Source organism: Ochotona princeps, chromosome 11, assembly GCF_030435755.1.
Source record: "Ochotona princeps isolate mOchPri1 chromosome 11, mOchPri1.hap1, whole genome shotgun sequence".
NCBI classification, from domain to species: domain Eukaryota; kingdom Metazoa; phylum Chordata; class Mammalia; order Lagomorpha; family Ochotonidae; genus Ochotona; species Ochotona princeps.
In genome coordinates, this window is record NC_080842.1 from 65,815,664 (window position 1) to 65,831,438 (window position 15,775).

The following is a 15,775-nucleotide window of genomic DNA, read 5'->3' on the forward strand; positions in this document are numbered from 1 at the left end:
TTAGAAGGTCTCATGCATATTAACAGCGTCTCCACCCAGTGCTCTTCTTTGCTTGGAAGCTCAGTAAAGTCTGGCCGTGTGAGTTACCTTCTCACAAGTCCAGAGTCCACCTAGTGAAGCAGTACTGGGTATAACTCTTCATGTGTGGCTGCATAAAGAAAATGAATATGCGGGAGGAAGCTACCTGTTGTAACATAGCTGACACAGCATAAGGATTGTCACATCTGCATTGAAATCTAGACTGCTCTTTGGCTGTTCTTGATCAGCGGGATTGGGCGGGGCGTGGTCTTCCATCCATTTCTGTGCACATGGTTTTTAGATGCCATCCCGTTCAGTGGGGCTGTTGGCATAAAGAGAGGACACAGCCCAGGGAGTGCCTTCCCTCTGGGCCAGTTCCTTCTTGGCTGTTTAGCACATGGATGACACCGCCTAGTGGCCTACCTATGGTGACATGGCAGTGTACCTGAAGGTCTCTCTGCTCAGGCTCTTGTTGGAAGACCTGTGATGCTGTCCAGGTGTGGCAGTCCCTGTGACGTGGGCAGGCAGGGCACCTAAGCAGGGCAGAAATGGTCTTCCGTGCGTGTTCTGGGAAGTGAGGAATTGGAAGGACCCTCTTCAGCCCTGTGCTTTGCTGTATTCTAAGTGCCTGATGGTTCCTAGACCCAGTGTTTTGCAAGCATTTCAAGATTTTTTAGCACAAAATAATGATTTCTTTTGTGTTGGTTTAAGATACTTTTCAATTTAAACTAATTTGAATAACGTTTAGAATGAAATGTTTTGTTTCCCAGGTTGTATGGCTAAGCAGACACCAGAGGACAGTCTTTTACTATGTTTAAGACACCACTATTTGTATAATTTGGATTCCTGAGCAGTTAGGTTCATACTGTCACTGATAAATATTTATATGCTACATGGAGCATGAAATACAGTTAAGATTGCACAGCAGGACTTCGGCAGTGTTGGATGTGCCGTGGGAGGGTCGGCCAGGTTCCACAGGAAGTAAAGCAGTGCCTTGCCGTCCTCACGGCTCAGGTGGGCTTCGTCGGAGCTGAGCAGCTGGTGCACAGCATGACGTGGATCTCCATTTTTATTTTCTTCAATGAGTTTTGAAAACAGTATCTCTTGACATTAGTGTTAAAGGCACCAAACTTGAAACAGTATAAAAGTTATGTTACACCTGTTGTTGAATCTAGGCCCTTTCAGGTGTTTTAGAAAGCTAAACATACATTTTATCTTTACTAAATGTTTATTGAGAAATAGCAAATTCTTCACTGATCGCTCTGCTCCCAGGACTGTTTGCTTAAAGCTGATCCAGTTTTCCTGCCTGCAGATTCCATCTTGTTCCTCCTCCCTCAGCCAGCAGGAGGTGCTGTTCCTGCTGTGTGACCGGTTGTTTTCAAATGGATAGCAAAACATTAAGAAGACCAGAAAGTTGTTTTTAGCTGATATTTCGTATTCTGTCAGTCTTCATTTCGTAAAAAAAAATCTTACTGTCTCCCTCATCTCTTAGATTTTTGAAATTATTCCCGGAAAAGGAAGGGAAGGGATATTTGTCCAGCCAGTCAAGATGCTGCCCCTGTCAGCTGTCTGGTATGGGCACCCCCTGGTCTGCACTGCAGCGTGGTGTGATGGAGCATAGATAGCTAGGTTAGTAGACTCGCCTCTCGGCCTCCAGCGTGCTGTCTGCTCCGGCGTTTGTGAGAGGGCTGCAAACTGTGGTGGCCCTTGGATATTGTGCTTTAGCATTTAGTCTTTGAGCCTGTTTCCAGAGCTGTTGCAAACTTACCATAGCTTTGGGCTTTCTCCAGGGTCCAGGACCTGGGTGATTCTGCAGCCTGCCTCCCTGGTGCTCGGCCGGTGGAGTGTTCTGCCAGCCTCTGCTCCTGCTAAGATGCTGTTGGACTGAGCTGAAGTCTGAAGTGGTGTTTGCAGGGGGACGCAGCTTGCTCAGCAGTGTGCCTTAGTGCTTCTGATGGATTTACCCTCTTGACAAACCTGTCCCGAGATGTTCTGAGCAGACGTCTAGATTCTTTAAAGTCAGATTTGTTATGTATTTTTTTCCAAGATAGGGTGGTGTCATTTTAGAAAAATATTTGAGAAATTTCCAAAATTAGGCTAATCTTTTTCAGCTTCAGAATTAAGTTGTGACTCATTGTATAAGATATCTGTGTATCTTGGAAAAATGGCAGGATTTTGCTTTTTAGAAAATTGCACTGCTCCATATTCAAATGAGGTAACGAATACTGTTTTTGCAGATTAACTCAGAGAAAAAATAAAGCATCACCAACTATGTGAGTCTTTTCATTTACCTGTAATTTTTGTGAATCTTCCTTCCTGCTTAAAATTGTGACTGTAGGTTCTCAGTCACATTTAAGTTAAAATTGAAAGGAGACAGTAGAGAAAAACAATGCAGTCTGGTGTCAGAAACTGTTAATTACTGTGGAGAAGACCTCACTGAAGCGGCCTGGGCAGTATGAATGAGTTGGATCGGTACAAGTCATAAATGAGGAAGGATCCTGCTTTTGGTATTAGATGAGTAAAGTCACGTGAGCAGATTCCTGGTCCCTCGGCCCAGTTGGAAGCGTAATTCTTAGCCTCCCGCACGTCCTCCTTGCCTGAAGAGGCCAGGGTGTCTCCTTTCTTTGAGCTTACTCAGTGGGTGAGCTCTCAGGTCAGAAGAACTGAGTTTCAAATGTTTTAGGATTTTGTAACCTTTTGGATTGCCTCCCAGCGTCTTGCCTCTTTTGAGACAGTTCTGCCAACATATATTTGAATATTGTCATTTTTCCCCCTTGTTAGCGAAAGGTGAGCCTTGCTTTTGGCCTAAGTGATTAATGCCACCACTACAGCACATGCCAGGAGAGCATTTCTCTCCAGGGAAACATGGAAGCCTGCTAGTTCCTCTTCCCAGGGCTGACCTGTGGGGCTTATTTGTTGAGAGCAATAGATGTTATTTTAGAAACTCCTTGTACCATCAGGAATTGTCGCCCCGTTTCCTCACCATGGCGCTCTAAGCAGCGTGGCATCATTACAACCTTCTCTCTTTCTTTCTCTTTCGTAAATCAGACCGAAGGGAGGAGCACTTTCACTTCCTTTATAGAATGGAATGTGGTGGCACAGGGACTCCTTGTGGTGAGTAAACCCTGATTTTTCCTTCTCTACTCTTGGCCAAATTGACCGACACAAGCAAGTACTAGATATAATGCAAAGGAAACAGCATAGACAGATATGCCCACTTGGGGATGGAAACACAGTGGAGAAAATGTAGCTCCTTATCTGTTTTCTTAATAGTGCCCTTACTTGATCTTAATGCCTTGTCCGCATTTTTGTGTGTGAAGGGTTTGACCATCTTGTCACCTAACATGAAAATCACCCCCTCCAATGATCAGTCCTTCATCTTTAAACGTGTTGTAGACCTGACATCCGATAACTACATCCTCAACACTACAGCAGTTGGCTGAGTTTGGATTTTCCCTTATGAACAGTTTTTGTTTTATGTTATTCCAAACACTAAAAATGGCTTTATAGAGCAAGTTGTTTATTTTTATAGTGTAGTTTGAAATTATTTAAAGTGGAAAGTGTTATGGTTTTTCTACCAAATGTCAGACTTAAGATTAAGGAAAGCATTGATCCCACCACTTTGTTCCGATTTAGTTGACAATTATAAGCGACTTTGCTGGGCCACACAAAAGCCAGGAGCCAATAACTCAAACCTATTCTCCCAGGTGGATTCCAGGCACCCAGCTACTTGAGCCAGCACCTGCTGCCTCCCAGAGTGCACCTCACCTGGAAGCTGGAAGCAAGCGCAGCAGCCCCGGTGAAACTGAGGCACTCTGAAAGAGATGCAGTTATCCCAGTAGCGTCGTAGCCACTGCCAGACACCCGCCCTGGGAATCTTCACATTGTAAAAGTTCAGTGATTGCGTTTCTTTTCCTTGGATTGCACCACAGTTGCTGCACATGTGGGGAGAGAGAGAGAGATCCAGTCCGTGGTTTGTGCAGTGAGATACCCCCATACCTGCCATGTGGCAGCACGGGTTTGAAGCCATTACGCAGGGCTTATTCCATTCCTCTTGCTCATTTCTGTTGCTGCTGCTTTCTTCTTGCTCTTCCGGCCTGTTCCCAGTTTGTATTTAATCATATTATCTTCTGCTAAAGAGGAGGAGGATCGTGCCTTCTCGCCATCACCCTTCTCTACTTTCCTGTGAAACCCATGAGCCCTTCCAAGCAACTGGAGGCATGTCAGCTGGTAAATGTATGACCTGTGTTAACCAATGGGTAAAATACAATAGAAGCACTTATAAGAATGAAAGATAAAATTTAGAAAGATGTAGAATTTGGCTTCTGTGAAGAGGGTTTAACCTGAAAGTTTTTAATTCTGTTGACTGTCTTTTTGTGAAAAATGTTCAAATTCTGTTGAATCTCTTAGCTCATATTTCAGTCTTGTGGCGGCACACAGCTGCAACAGCGTGCCTCCCTTGTTTGTCTGCGCACATGAGGGATTGGCAGCATTTACAGAATGAATCGCCAGTGACTGACACTTCAGAGCCAGTTACAACAAAGAGCTCAACTTTGGAATACTGTTCAAAAGCCAGTTAGCGCTTGATTGGCAGGACCGTGGATAAGCTTCTTAAATAATTTGAAATGCTTATCAGGTTGCCATCTAAAAATATCTTAACAGAGGAAAGAATAAATACTGTGATTGACTCAACTTGTTTTAACCAAGTAGACCAAATTATGAGTTAGATCTTGTCTTAGACTTTATATAATACATCCAGATGTCCTATAAGAGAACACCTAAGAAACCACATTTTATTATAACCGTGCATTTCAAATCACAAGGATGCTTATTTGAAAGCAAGATCCTTTCATTCCTTATTTTAGGAACATCCCTTGATTTTTTGTAGGCCTGTGGTCAGCTTTGTCACAGCAGCACTGTGGAGGGTCACACTGTAGAGATGTCTGCAGTGGGTATTGCAGCAAACAGGGACTGGCCGGGCACCTGGAGAGACCTGGGTTTTCTGAGTGCTATTTGGAAAGAAAAGAATCAAGTAAAAGATAATCTTGTTTTGTAGCACGAAAGTTTTCCAAATAGTAAATTATATACTAAGTACTAAGTTGTTGACTCTGTGTGTTTGGAGATTTTTTATTTTTTCAAAAAAATTTTTAGCATTTATTGGAAAGGCAGAAAGTCAAAGAGAAAGACCCCAATAGCCTGTGCACTGGTGTAGATTTGGGAACGGTGTCCAATACCCCCAGCAGCTGGGGCTGGACCAGGTCAAAGCCACGAGCCAGTACCTCACTTCAAGTCTCTCTTGGGTGGCCAGGATGATTAGACTGTCACCTGCTTCCTCCTGGGATGTGCGCTGTTGGCAGGAAGCTTGAAAGGAGAGCAGAGCCAGGCCTCAGGCTGTATAATATGGGATGTGGGTACATCAGTAGCATCCTAACCACTGTGCCAAGTGCTTGACTCCATTTGGAAGGTTTTAAGTTTAGAACGCGCATGGCTGTAACGCTGTGGCCCTCTGGAGTTAGACTTCCAAGGTCAGCTCTCTGCTTGCCAGCACGTGACAGATGCTCTGCACAGCCACAAGCGCACACTTGACTACGCCCTGCCACACACATGGAACTGGCTAGCAGTGGGATCTTCCTCAGAGGTTTGTTCTGAGTGGAAAATGAGTAATTAGGCGAGTGCCTAGAATAGTACATTCCACAAAGTAACTGAATTTTAATATAAGGAATTTCTGCAGTTTGTTTTGTTGCAATTCTAGCTAAGGTAAAACTGTATTCATCATTGCCTCTTCTTATTAGAAAGAGATTTACTTATTTATTTGAAAGGGGTGGGGGAGAGAGAGAAATTTATCTTCCATCTGGTGGTTCACTTCCCAGCTGGCCTCCACAGCCGGTGCTGGGCCAGGCGGAAGCCAGGAGCCAAAAGCATCATCCATTCCTTCCGCACAGGTAGCAGGGGCCCAGGCACTTGGGCCGTCTTCTGCAGCTTCTTCAGGTTGCGTTAGCAGGGAGTGGGATTGGAAGTGGAGCTGTGGGGACTCGAAACATGTGGGACGGTAGCATTACAAGCTGTGACTGTCTGCCATACCACAGCACCAGCCGTAAATCATTAAGTCTTAATTTTTCTGTTTTAACCTACCCGGTTCAAAAGCCTCCTCCGGGTCTCCCACACAAGTGTAGGGTTCCAAAGCTTTGAGTCGTCCTCAACTGCTTTCCCAGGCCAGAATCAGGGAGCTGGATGGGAAGCAAAGGCACCTAGATTAGAACTGGTGCCCGTATGGGATCCCGGCGCATGCAAGGCAAGGACTTAAGCTGCTGAGCTACTGTGCTGGGCCCATCATTTTGTCATTAATAAAAATTAATTAGAACTACCCTACCTATAGTTTTCATAGAACACAACCTTAAGTTCTTAGTTACGGGCACAAAGGCCCATGACGAGGGCTGGGTGATTTTCAGCACAGCTCGAGCTGTGCAATGCTTGCAAGGGGGCAGGTGTTTGACCTCCTTGCTGAACGCCCATTGTTTCTTCCCCACCATCCCAACAGAGATGTCTGCATATGGGCCAGGAGCATTCAGAGTGGCTGCTCTTCAAAGTGTTCGAATTAGGAATGTGAGTACATGATCAAGGCCGAGTGCTTGACAGCTGGGGTGAGGGACAGACATCACCCTAACAGGAGCCTTGGTGGAGATCTGTGAGCTGGGCTGGTGTGTGGCCGACACACTGTGCTCCGGGTACCACAGGGAGAGAACCGAGTCTGTGTGGGAGGAAGGAACAGCACTGGAGAAAAGAAAGCCATGGGACAGAAGTCACCACAGGAACGAGCCGGCTTGGCCTTGCACTTTGACCCAAAATCCTAGCTGAAACTGCTAAGAATAATTTCAATCTGCTTTTCTTTCTTTTTCTTTTTTTAAAATGATTTCTTTTCGGGGCCCAGCGGCGTTGCCTAGCGGCTAAGGTCCTCGCCTTGAAAGCCTCGGGATTCCATATGGGCGCCGGTTCTAATCCCGGCAGCTCCACTTCCCATCCAGCTCCCTGCTTGTGGTCTGGGAAAGCAGTCGAGGACGGCCCAGTGCATTGGGACCCTGCACCCTCGTGGGAGACCCGGAAGAGGTTCCTGGTTGCCGGCATCGGATCGGCGCGCACCGGCCTGTTGCGGCTCACTTGGGGAATGAATCATCGGATGGAAGATCTTCCTCTCTGTCTCTCCTCCTCTCTGTATATCCGGCTTTCCAATAATAATAAAATCTTTAAAAAAAAAAAAGATTTATTTTCCCTGGAAAGGCAGATTTACAGAGAAGAAAAGAGACAAAGAGACAGAGAGAGAGAGATCTTCCATTAGCTGGTTCACTCACAAAGTAGGCACAGTGGAACTGAGCCACTCCTAAGCCAGGAGCCAGGAGCCAGGAGCCTCCTCTGGGTTTCCCAGGTGGGTGCAGGGTCCTCGACTGCTTTCCCAGACCATAAGCAGGGAGCTGGATAGAAGTGGAGCAGCCGACACTTGAACTGACACCTGTATGATTCCAGCATGTGCCAGGTGAGGATTTAGCCACTGGGCAATTGCCCTGGGCTCTCAGTTGGGTTTTTTGGTGCCCATCTCAAGACATGAAAGCTTGCTTAGGCCACTTCTGACCTGTCTCTAGTTAGATTCCTTGGGTCAGCCCTGTATCTTGTCGTCTGCTTCCAGCCCATCCTGGGTACCATCTAGAGGAGCCGCCCTCGACACTTCTGCAGTGGTGTATCGTGCTGTCCATAAACAGATCAGTTAGATCCACGCCTAAGTCAAGGTTGCATTTTTAGGAAACAAGCATGAGGTTCTGGTACAGCAGCTCAAAGAATAGGTTTTGGTCATCGCATAAGGTAGTGTTTCAGATGGCATTTTGCAAGATTTATATATCCCTTGTTGAACTCTGGAAGGGTCTTTGGCAGAAAAGAGCCCCTCATCTGAGCATGGGCAGGGCACAAGCAAGAGCTCCGGAGCTTGGGTAGGCGGGGAACAGAGAGGGGGAGCAGGATGCCCAGGGCCAGGGGCACTGAGCTCACCCCGAGGTTGTGGCTCGGGAGAGTTCGCAGGGTGGCCGTGAAGACGCTCTGGCTCCTGCACAAAGTCATCGCGTCGTTCAGAGAGGCTGCCAGGATAGGAAATGAAGCAGTTCTCTGTTGAGGAATTAATTCAGTCTTTTCCAGTCTCACCATCATGCACAAGTGATCAAAATCATAAATGTATTTTCTTTTCACAGTTTAGGTCTAACCTGTTATACTCTCAGCCCTGATGTAAAACATAACCATTCCGCTCTTACTAATTATCAAAACAACCTGAATTCATGTCACAGGAGACTACGTTTTATAATGTAAAAATGATTCTACAAATCAGAACTAGATATGAGGGCAGCATTCACAGGAAATACAGATAACTCTCAAATATGTATTTGTTAAGAAGTATGTCATCTGATGAGAGACATTTGCTGAAATGTCCCTCGCTGCTGTTTTCCACCCATGAGATTGGCAGGGACGCAGAAGGCAGTCCAACACTGTAATGCCGCGCATGAGCGACTCCCCTCCTGACTGCGTTCCAGGTGCAGGTGTGAAAAGCTTAGTATTTCTGTCCGAGTGGCAGACAGCTGTAACCCTGCAGCTCCAGTTTTCGGAATTCACCCCAGATACCCATTCAGGTAGGAAGGTGGCAGGTGCGTTACACCCCGGCTGTCTGTGATGACTAACCTGTGTTCTGTCTGCACAGCGAAGTTCTGCACTGCCATAGTGTGAGTGCCTTATAAATCAGTGTGCAGAAAGTGCTTTAAGCTTTTATGTGAAGAGTGCACAGTGCAGAACCATGTGCATGGAAGGCAACCAGTGTGTAAAAAGGGCCTCATGATTAGGTTCCAGCTCATGCCGTAAGCCCAGAACGCTCTTCCATAGAGCTTATTGGGTCAACAGACACCTGCACTGGGCCTTGTTTTAAGATTGCCAAGGTTTTTTGTTTTGTTTTTAAGATTTATTCACTTATGCATTTATTTATTTGGAAGAGTTACAGAGAGAGAAAGAGAAGCAGAGAGAGATCTTCTATCTGCTGATTCGCTTCCCAAGTGGCTATAACCGGAGCTGGGCCAACGCAAACCCAGGAGCTTCATCCAGGTCTCCTATGTGAGTGTAGGGGACCAAGCACTTGGACCATCTTCCATTGCGTTCCCAGGCACATTAGCAATGAGCTGAATTGCAAGTTGAGTAGCCCGACTTGAGCCGGCGCCCGTATGGGATGCCAGTGATGCAAGCAGAGGTTTAGCCTACAGAACCAGCCCTAAGATTGCCAACTTCTGTGGGCTACACAGTGAGTTAAGCCATGGCTTTCAGTACTAGCATCCCATATGATCACAGGTTTCGGTTCCAGTTGTTTCACTTCCAGTCCAGCTGCATGTTCCAGCACCTAGCAAGGCAGCAGCAAGTGGCCTAAACATTGGGTCCCCAGCACCCACTGGGAGCCCTGGGGTGGAGCCTCTGGCTTCCAGCTTGAGCCAGTCCTGGACCTGCTTGTTGAAGCAGCACTTGAATATCTCCCTCCCTCCCTTTGTTGTTCGGCTTTTCAAATAAATCTTTTTTTAAGTTGCTGACTTCCAGTGGTAATTCTGATTTGATGTCTTTATTGTATTTGGGCAGAATGTTTCACAATCAATGTAACTTTCCTTGTCAGTTTGGAGTTTTTTTAAAATTTATTTTTTTAATGAATAATCTTAATAGTCAGTCACCAAGTCATGATTTACCTGTTTATTTGAAAGACAGAGGGAGAGACCGACCAAGATCGCCCAACTGCGATCAAGGGCTGGGTCAAGCCAAAGCCCAAAGCAAGGACCCTGGGCTATCTCGTGTGGGTGGGTAGCAGATACCCCACTACTTGATCCATTTCCTGTTTCCTTACACGCTGCACATTAACAGAATGTTAGAATGGGGGGCAGAGCCACACTTGAAACCAGACACGCAATATAGGATACAGGTGGCTCACCCACATCTTTTTGAAATAACAACTTCATTCTCGTTGTTACCTTTGTATGCCAATATACGTCAAGTAATGATGATTTATTTTGAGATCCTGTCATGTGAAACTTACCTTTTTATCACTTCTTGTGTATTTTAGGGACAGACGTTTGCTTCAGCCGGCCCAGGTCTGTGACGTTTTGAAGGGTGTTATTCTGGTCATCTGCTATTTCATGATGCACTATGTTGACTACTCCATGATGTACCACCTGATCCGGGGCCAGTCTGTCATCAAGCTCTACATCATCTACAACATGCTGGAGGTAAGGACGTGCACCGCACCCCACGTGCAACTGCTTGCGCTGTGCCAAGGCTCACAACATCAGCCCTTCAACAGGGAAGCCACCTGCAGGCAGGAATGTTGGTCTACTGAAGAATGACTGGGCCGCCATCACGTGAGGCTACTGACATAGTGGATCAGGGGTGGGGCTGAAGAATCAGTATCCCTGGCTGGTACTCAGGCTACCCGATCCAAGGACACAGTTGGGACTAAGGTGCTCACAGCCCGGTGGCTCCTCAAGAATTCAGAAAAGATGCCTGCTGGCTTGACGGCTTGGCTAGAAACTGTTACGTTCTTGAGAAACAGTTGCCTATAAATTCATTGAAACCCATGTGTGCTTTTCTTGCAAGAACTTTAAAGATTATAAAATAAATGTTATATGTTTGCTATAATAGATGTACATTTTAAATTGCGTTGAAATTTTTGCAGTTTTCCAGTTTCTTTAAGTACTGAGTTTTAATACAGTGTATTTCACTTAAAAGCAGTCAGCATGTGAAAGTCTGCATTTACACAAAGTAAATTGAACAATTATACAGTCAACAATTATACATTCTCTTTACCAAAAACGGCATTGCTTGATAGGCAGAATCTTAATTACTTTAATAGTAAACTACTCTGAGTTATTTATAAATTGTGAAATTCAGGTTACATTTCCCTGTACTTCTTTCTAGGGACACATGTAAGTTGTATCTGTCTTTTGACTAAGCTGTAGAGAGTTCCTAGCGAGTGGGCAGGTGGGCCGTGGGGCTGCAGGCCGCTGTCCTGATACACTGCTGTGGGAGAGGAGGCCTTTTACTCTCTGAGAAGCTGTTGTGGTTGTGCCTAAAACCAACACCAGGAGGCGCTAGAACCACACCCCAGCTTCCCTCCGGAGCCTGGCTGCCTTGCGTCTGCCGGGGTTAATGTGGATGAAGCTCACGGAGCAGGGCAGCCTGCTGAGCTCCCCCTTCCCACGGAAAGCAGGTGAGGCCTTGTCCCCCTGGCCTCCCGTACTGCAGCGTACTTGAGCGGCTGGCCTGCCAGCACCCTGCCAGACTGCTTCAACTGCCTTTCTCTCTTAGGGCACCAGGGCGTCTCCTGCCCTCAGACTTCATGTGTGAGCCTCCTGACTTGCAAAGCCCTCTCTGAAAACAGACCATGGAAAAGAGTAAAAATTGCTGATTAGAATGACTGAAATACTGCTTCACTTTGTAGACCGATTGATGGTGTGGCATAAGCCTAGTAGACAAAAATCTGCTCTAGTCCAGAAACAAACTTCCTCTAATCCAGTCCTGGCGTCTTCCTCTAATCCGTTATAGCCTGGTTATTCTGGACATGAGTGCTGGTTGCCAAGTATCTATTCCTCAGTTTCTCATTGGAAGGTGGAAGGAGCTGCAAGGGAGAAATGAGACAGTGTGTAGAAGGGTTATTGATGCAGGGTGGGCAGGTAAGTGGAGAGGGCCCCCCAGGTGCTAGCTGTCATTCAGCACGCGTTTCATCGGCACATCCTGTCTTGGTCCCTGAAGATGCAGAGAGACCAGTGGTAGGTGTTCTTTGAAGATGAGACAATAAGCAAGGAGATGGTAGGAAATCATACTCTGGTGGAAAAGAAGAGGGTGAGGTGGTGGCAGACTCTGGGCCCACAGGTTAAGGTGGCGTAGGGGAATCTTGCGTGCAGGGTTCCACATCCAGCGACTGCTAAAGGGCAGGCACCCTCCGTGTCTCTTTCACATCCTCTTTTAGTTGTTTACTGATTGTATTTTTAAGGAGTCCATCTGCTTGGTGTACTCCATAGGGAAACCATTTGTGGAATTCAGCAGCTGTTACATGTGGGAGGGTTTAGGAAGATGTGCCACATGATTTATTTGTCCTGAAGAACTAGGCTTGAGTCCTAAGCTTAAACAGTAGTTGAAACCACGGGAACCACAATATTCTATGCCCACCCCTTATGTGTGTCCCATATGTAAGACTTTCTTTGTCACAAACACAGCTGATTAGACAAAGTCTGGCTGACCTCCTCTGTTTGCTGGAGAAGAAAGCCTGGGAGTGGTAAGTGCACCCAGGTCCCTGCCCTTTCCACGTAGAGACTTGAGTTGCATTTGGAGTCTCGGTTACGTATTGAAGAGGAGGACTGAGAAGCACTTCCCGATCCTGTCTTGCAGGTGGCTGATCGTCTGTTTTCGTCCTTTGGACAAGACATATTAGATGCTCTCTATTGGACGGCAACCGAGCCGAAAGAAAGAAAGAGAGCCCACATCGGGGTGATTCCTCACTTCTTCATGGCTGTTCTCTACGTCTGTATCCTTTCCGATTTACCGGAAATTCCACGACTAGGGGTGTGAGCCTCATGGTATTTAGTCAGCCATTTCACTGGTTTCAAGATAATCTGCTTAGATGTGTTTCCTGAAGATAAATGTGAGATGATTGCATTATTTTGAGAAATTAATTCTGACCATAGTTAGAAGTTGAAAAACCTTGTGTGCGCACAACCCTTTGAACTGTTAAGATATTCTAGTCTCTGTGATTATATGGAAGGACTTCAGAATGAAAAAATAGTGTTATCTGTGAACAGTTGTCATTTATAGGTCTGTATAACTTATACATCCATATAGTAACATAGCTCTACAAAACACTTTTATATTTATATCGGATTTTTTTCTTGGCACTAATTCTATGAATTGTTTGTTATAATCTTGAACTTAAAATGTATAGAATTCATCTTGAAATAAGATGTGAATTTGGTTAGGGGAACTTGGCCAGATGGCTGGGTGGGAGCTGTGTGTGTGTGTGTGTGTGTGTGTGTCCGTGACTTCAAAGCTTTTCTTTTGGAGAGTAAATACTTCATACTGTATAAACAGTGGACACATGTGTGTGCCATACATGGATATAAAGAGACTTGAAGAAGTTCGCGGGAAGTTTGTACCATGAAAAAATACATATGGATTTCTTATTTTTTTATCCAAATTAACTTTCCTTTCCATTTTTCACAAAACTTTTGAAGTCTTGCTATTAAGTTCCACATGGAATCAGGACTCACTTATTGGAATGTATCATAGTAAAGGAATTTGTTGGGGTTTTTTTTAATACTGCCTTTGAGACTTGAAACCATTTAGTATGTGGGAAGTTAAGGCAGAGAGTAAACTTGCTCTACTTCATGTGGAGTGAAATAGTTGTCATTGTAAAATACAAATTAACTTTCATATGTACTCTGCATATAATTCTGTATAACTTATGAAAAACCTTAATTATCAGAACCAATCAGCATTCCACATCTCCTAAAAGCAAAGAAGGAAACGACTGCAAACTTTCACTTTGTGTTCTTTCCATTCTTAAAATGCAGATGGTCGTGATTTAGACTGTATATTTCTAAGCCTCCTCTTTCAATGTTAATATAACTTTTCCCATGCATCTAATAACCTTGCGTGAGTAGCCTGTCTCCCAAGCGCTACTGCCAGAGATCCCGAAAATAAGGAAATGGACGCAGAGAGGCTCCTTTCTGCTTTGGTTTGTTTCAGCTTGTCAGCCTGATCAGTTAACAGACGGAAATTGTGCAGAGAAAAAAATACTAATACTTGTTTAGAAGGTGTGCTCTTTTAGGCTTTCGGAATTCTCAGATTTTTCTGTTAAAAACAATGTAAAGTAAGCTTTCTCCTTGACATGCTGTTAGTTTTGCATGCGATTCTCATCATGGTTCAAGCAACCACTCTGAATGTCGCCTTTAATTCACACAACAAGTCCCTGCTTACTATCATGATGTCTAATAATGTAAGTGGGAGACCTCACTTGATATTTTTGAGATTATTCAGGTGTTTCAGCAGCAACATTCTGGATGAGGCGCAGTTCTTTGTTCTGTGTATTACCAGTTAACCAGGAAGATTTGTGTGTAAGAAGTCTATTTTGAAACCAATATAATGGGGCTGGTGTTTTGGCACAGCAAACCAGGCTGCCACCTGCAGTGCAGGCTTCCCATAGCAGAATACCAGTTTGAGTCCCAGCTGCTCCACTTCCAATATAGCTCCCTACCAGTGTGTCTGGGAGAGCAACGGAAAACGGCCCAAGTGCTTGGGCCCTTGCCACCTATATGGAGACCTGGGCAGAATTGCAGGTTCATGGCTCTGGCCTGGGCCAGCCCAAGCCATTGCAGTCATTTGAAGTGAAGCAGTGGTTGGAAAATCATGAGATAGAGTTCACTCTCATGTGTTCTCTCTCCTTCTCTCAATATAACCCTTCAAATAAGCAAAGAAATGTTTTAAAAAAAACTGATAATGTGATAAAGATAGTATTTCTCTTTACTCTTTCAGTTTGTTGAAATTAAAGGAAGTGTTTTCAAGAAGTTTGAAAAGAACAACCTCTTCCAGATGTCAAATAGCGGTATGTAAAGTTAGATCCTGCTTGCAGCTCTGTGCAGGATCTTGCAGTTCATTTTGAAATGTTAATTTATAAATCCTGTTTGCTAATTTCTCTTAACTTTATCTGTGCTTTCTCTAAATACCAACAACATCTTCCTTAGGTTTCCTTGTTATCCTTGCTCTAAGATACTTAAAAATATGTTTAAGATAATAAAAAAATTAGGTATGTCTTAAAATAAAAAAATGAATGTGTCTTGCTAGACCATATTTTTCAAAAGTTTTTCATTGGTCCAGAAATTTCTGTGAAGCATAATATGCTATTTTATTTTATATACAAGTGTAATCTAAAACACAGAAATTAATTTGCACTGCAATCACTCAAATAGCTACTAAGAGGAAGAATATGGCTATAAACCTTATGAGCTAGTCAACTTTTTGTTATTGCAAAAGAGATCTCCAGGAGGAGCTGTTTAGGAAGGAAGGAGTTTGGGCTCATAGTTGGGGGTTCACAGTTGAATGTCTAGCAGAGACTTACAAGGGTATCTGATGAGGGTTGGGAATGTTGGGTGTGTGCAGAGGGAGGCGCCCTTAGCAGCCAGCAGGAGCAGACTCCTCCGGCCCAGGAGGAACAAGGCTGCCATCCCCAGCATGTCCCCAGCAGCCTCTAATCACCCCAACAGGTCCATCATTAACCCATGGACTTAGACTGTGAGTATCAACTTTTACGCCAGGCTCCTTGGGGAACACACACACTGTTTTCCAAGCTGTAAGGCATGGAATGTCTGTTGTACCTGCAAGAAGTCCTAAATATGAAGGTGCAGGATTTACCCATGTAGGCGTCATCTCACAGCTGTGTAGCAGAGTGGATCTCAAAGTGGAATCCAAGCGCCCTCTGGAAGGGTCCTTTAGCCCCTTCAGGGAATCCTGTTCCCCAGGAAGGTAGAGACATGATCTGCCTTTTTCACCAGCAGATGTAAGACGGCAGGCCATGTCGCAGGACCTGGCTTGGTGATGTCCTGGGGCAAGGGGGGCAGCGAGGGGTCCTGGGCAGGCAGTCGGGGTGAGTTCAGGGCAGAGCACGCATGGCCGTCTCTGACAGCACTTGTCCTGCTTGTCCTGCCTATCTGGG

General features: G+C 45.2%; 1 protein-coding gene across 1 annotated transcript in view; it reads left to right on the forward strand.

Annotated features, from left to right (window-relative positions):
• Positions 1 to 15,775, forward strand: part of TAPT1 (transmembrane anterior posterior transformation 1) — a 59,254-nt gene that overhangs the window by 27,119 nt on the left and 16,360 nt on the right. Inside the window, exons 4-7 of the mRNA XM_058670287.1 lie at positions 10,139 to 10,301; positions 12,460 to 12,595; positions 13,965 to 14,062; positions 14,599 to 14,668. Of these exons, the coding sequence (XP_058526270.1) occupies positions 10,139 to 10,301; positions 12,460 to 12,595; positions 13,965 to 14,062; positions 14,599 to 14,668 (467 nt within the window). The remainder of the gene's footprint in view (positions 1 to 10,138; positions 10,302 to 12,459; positions 12,596 to 13,964; positions 14,063 to 14,598; positions 14,669 to 15,775) is intronic.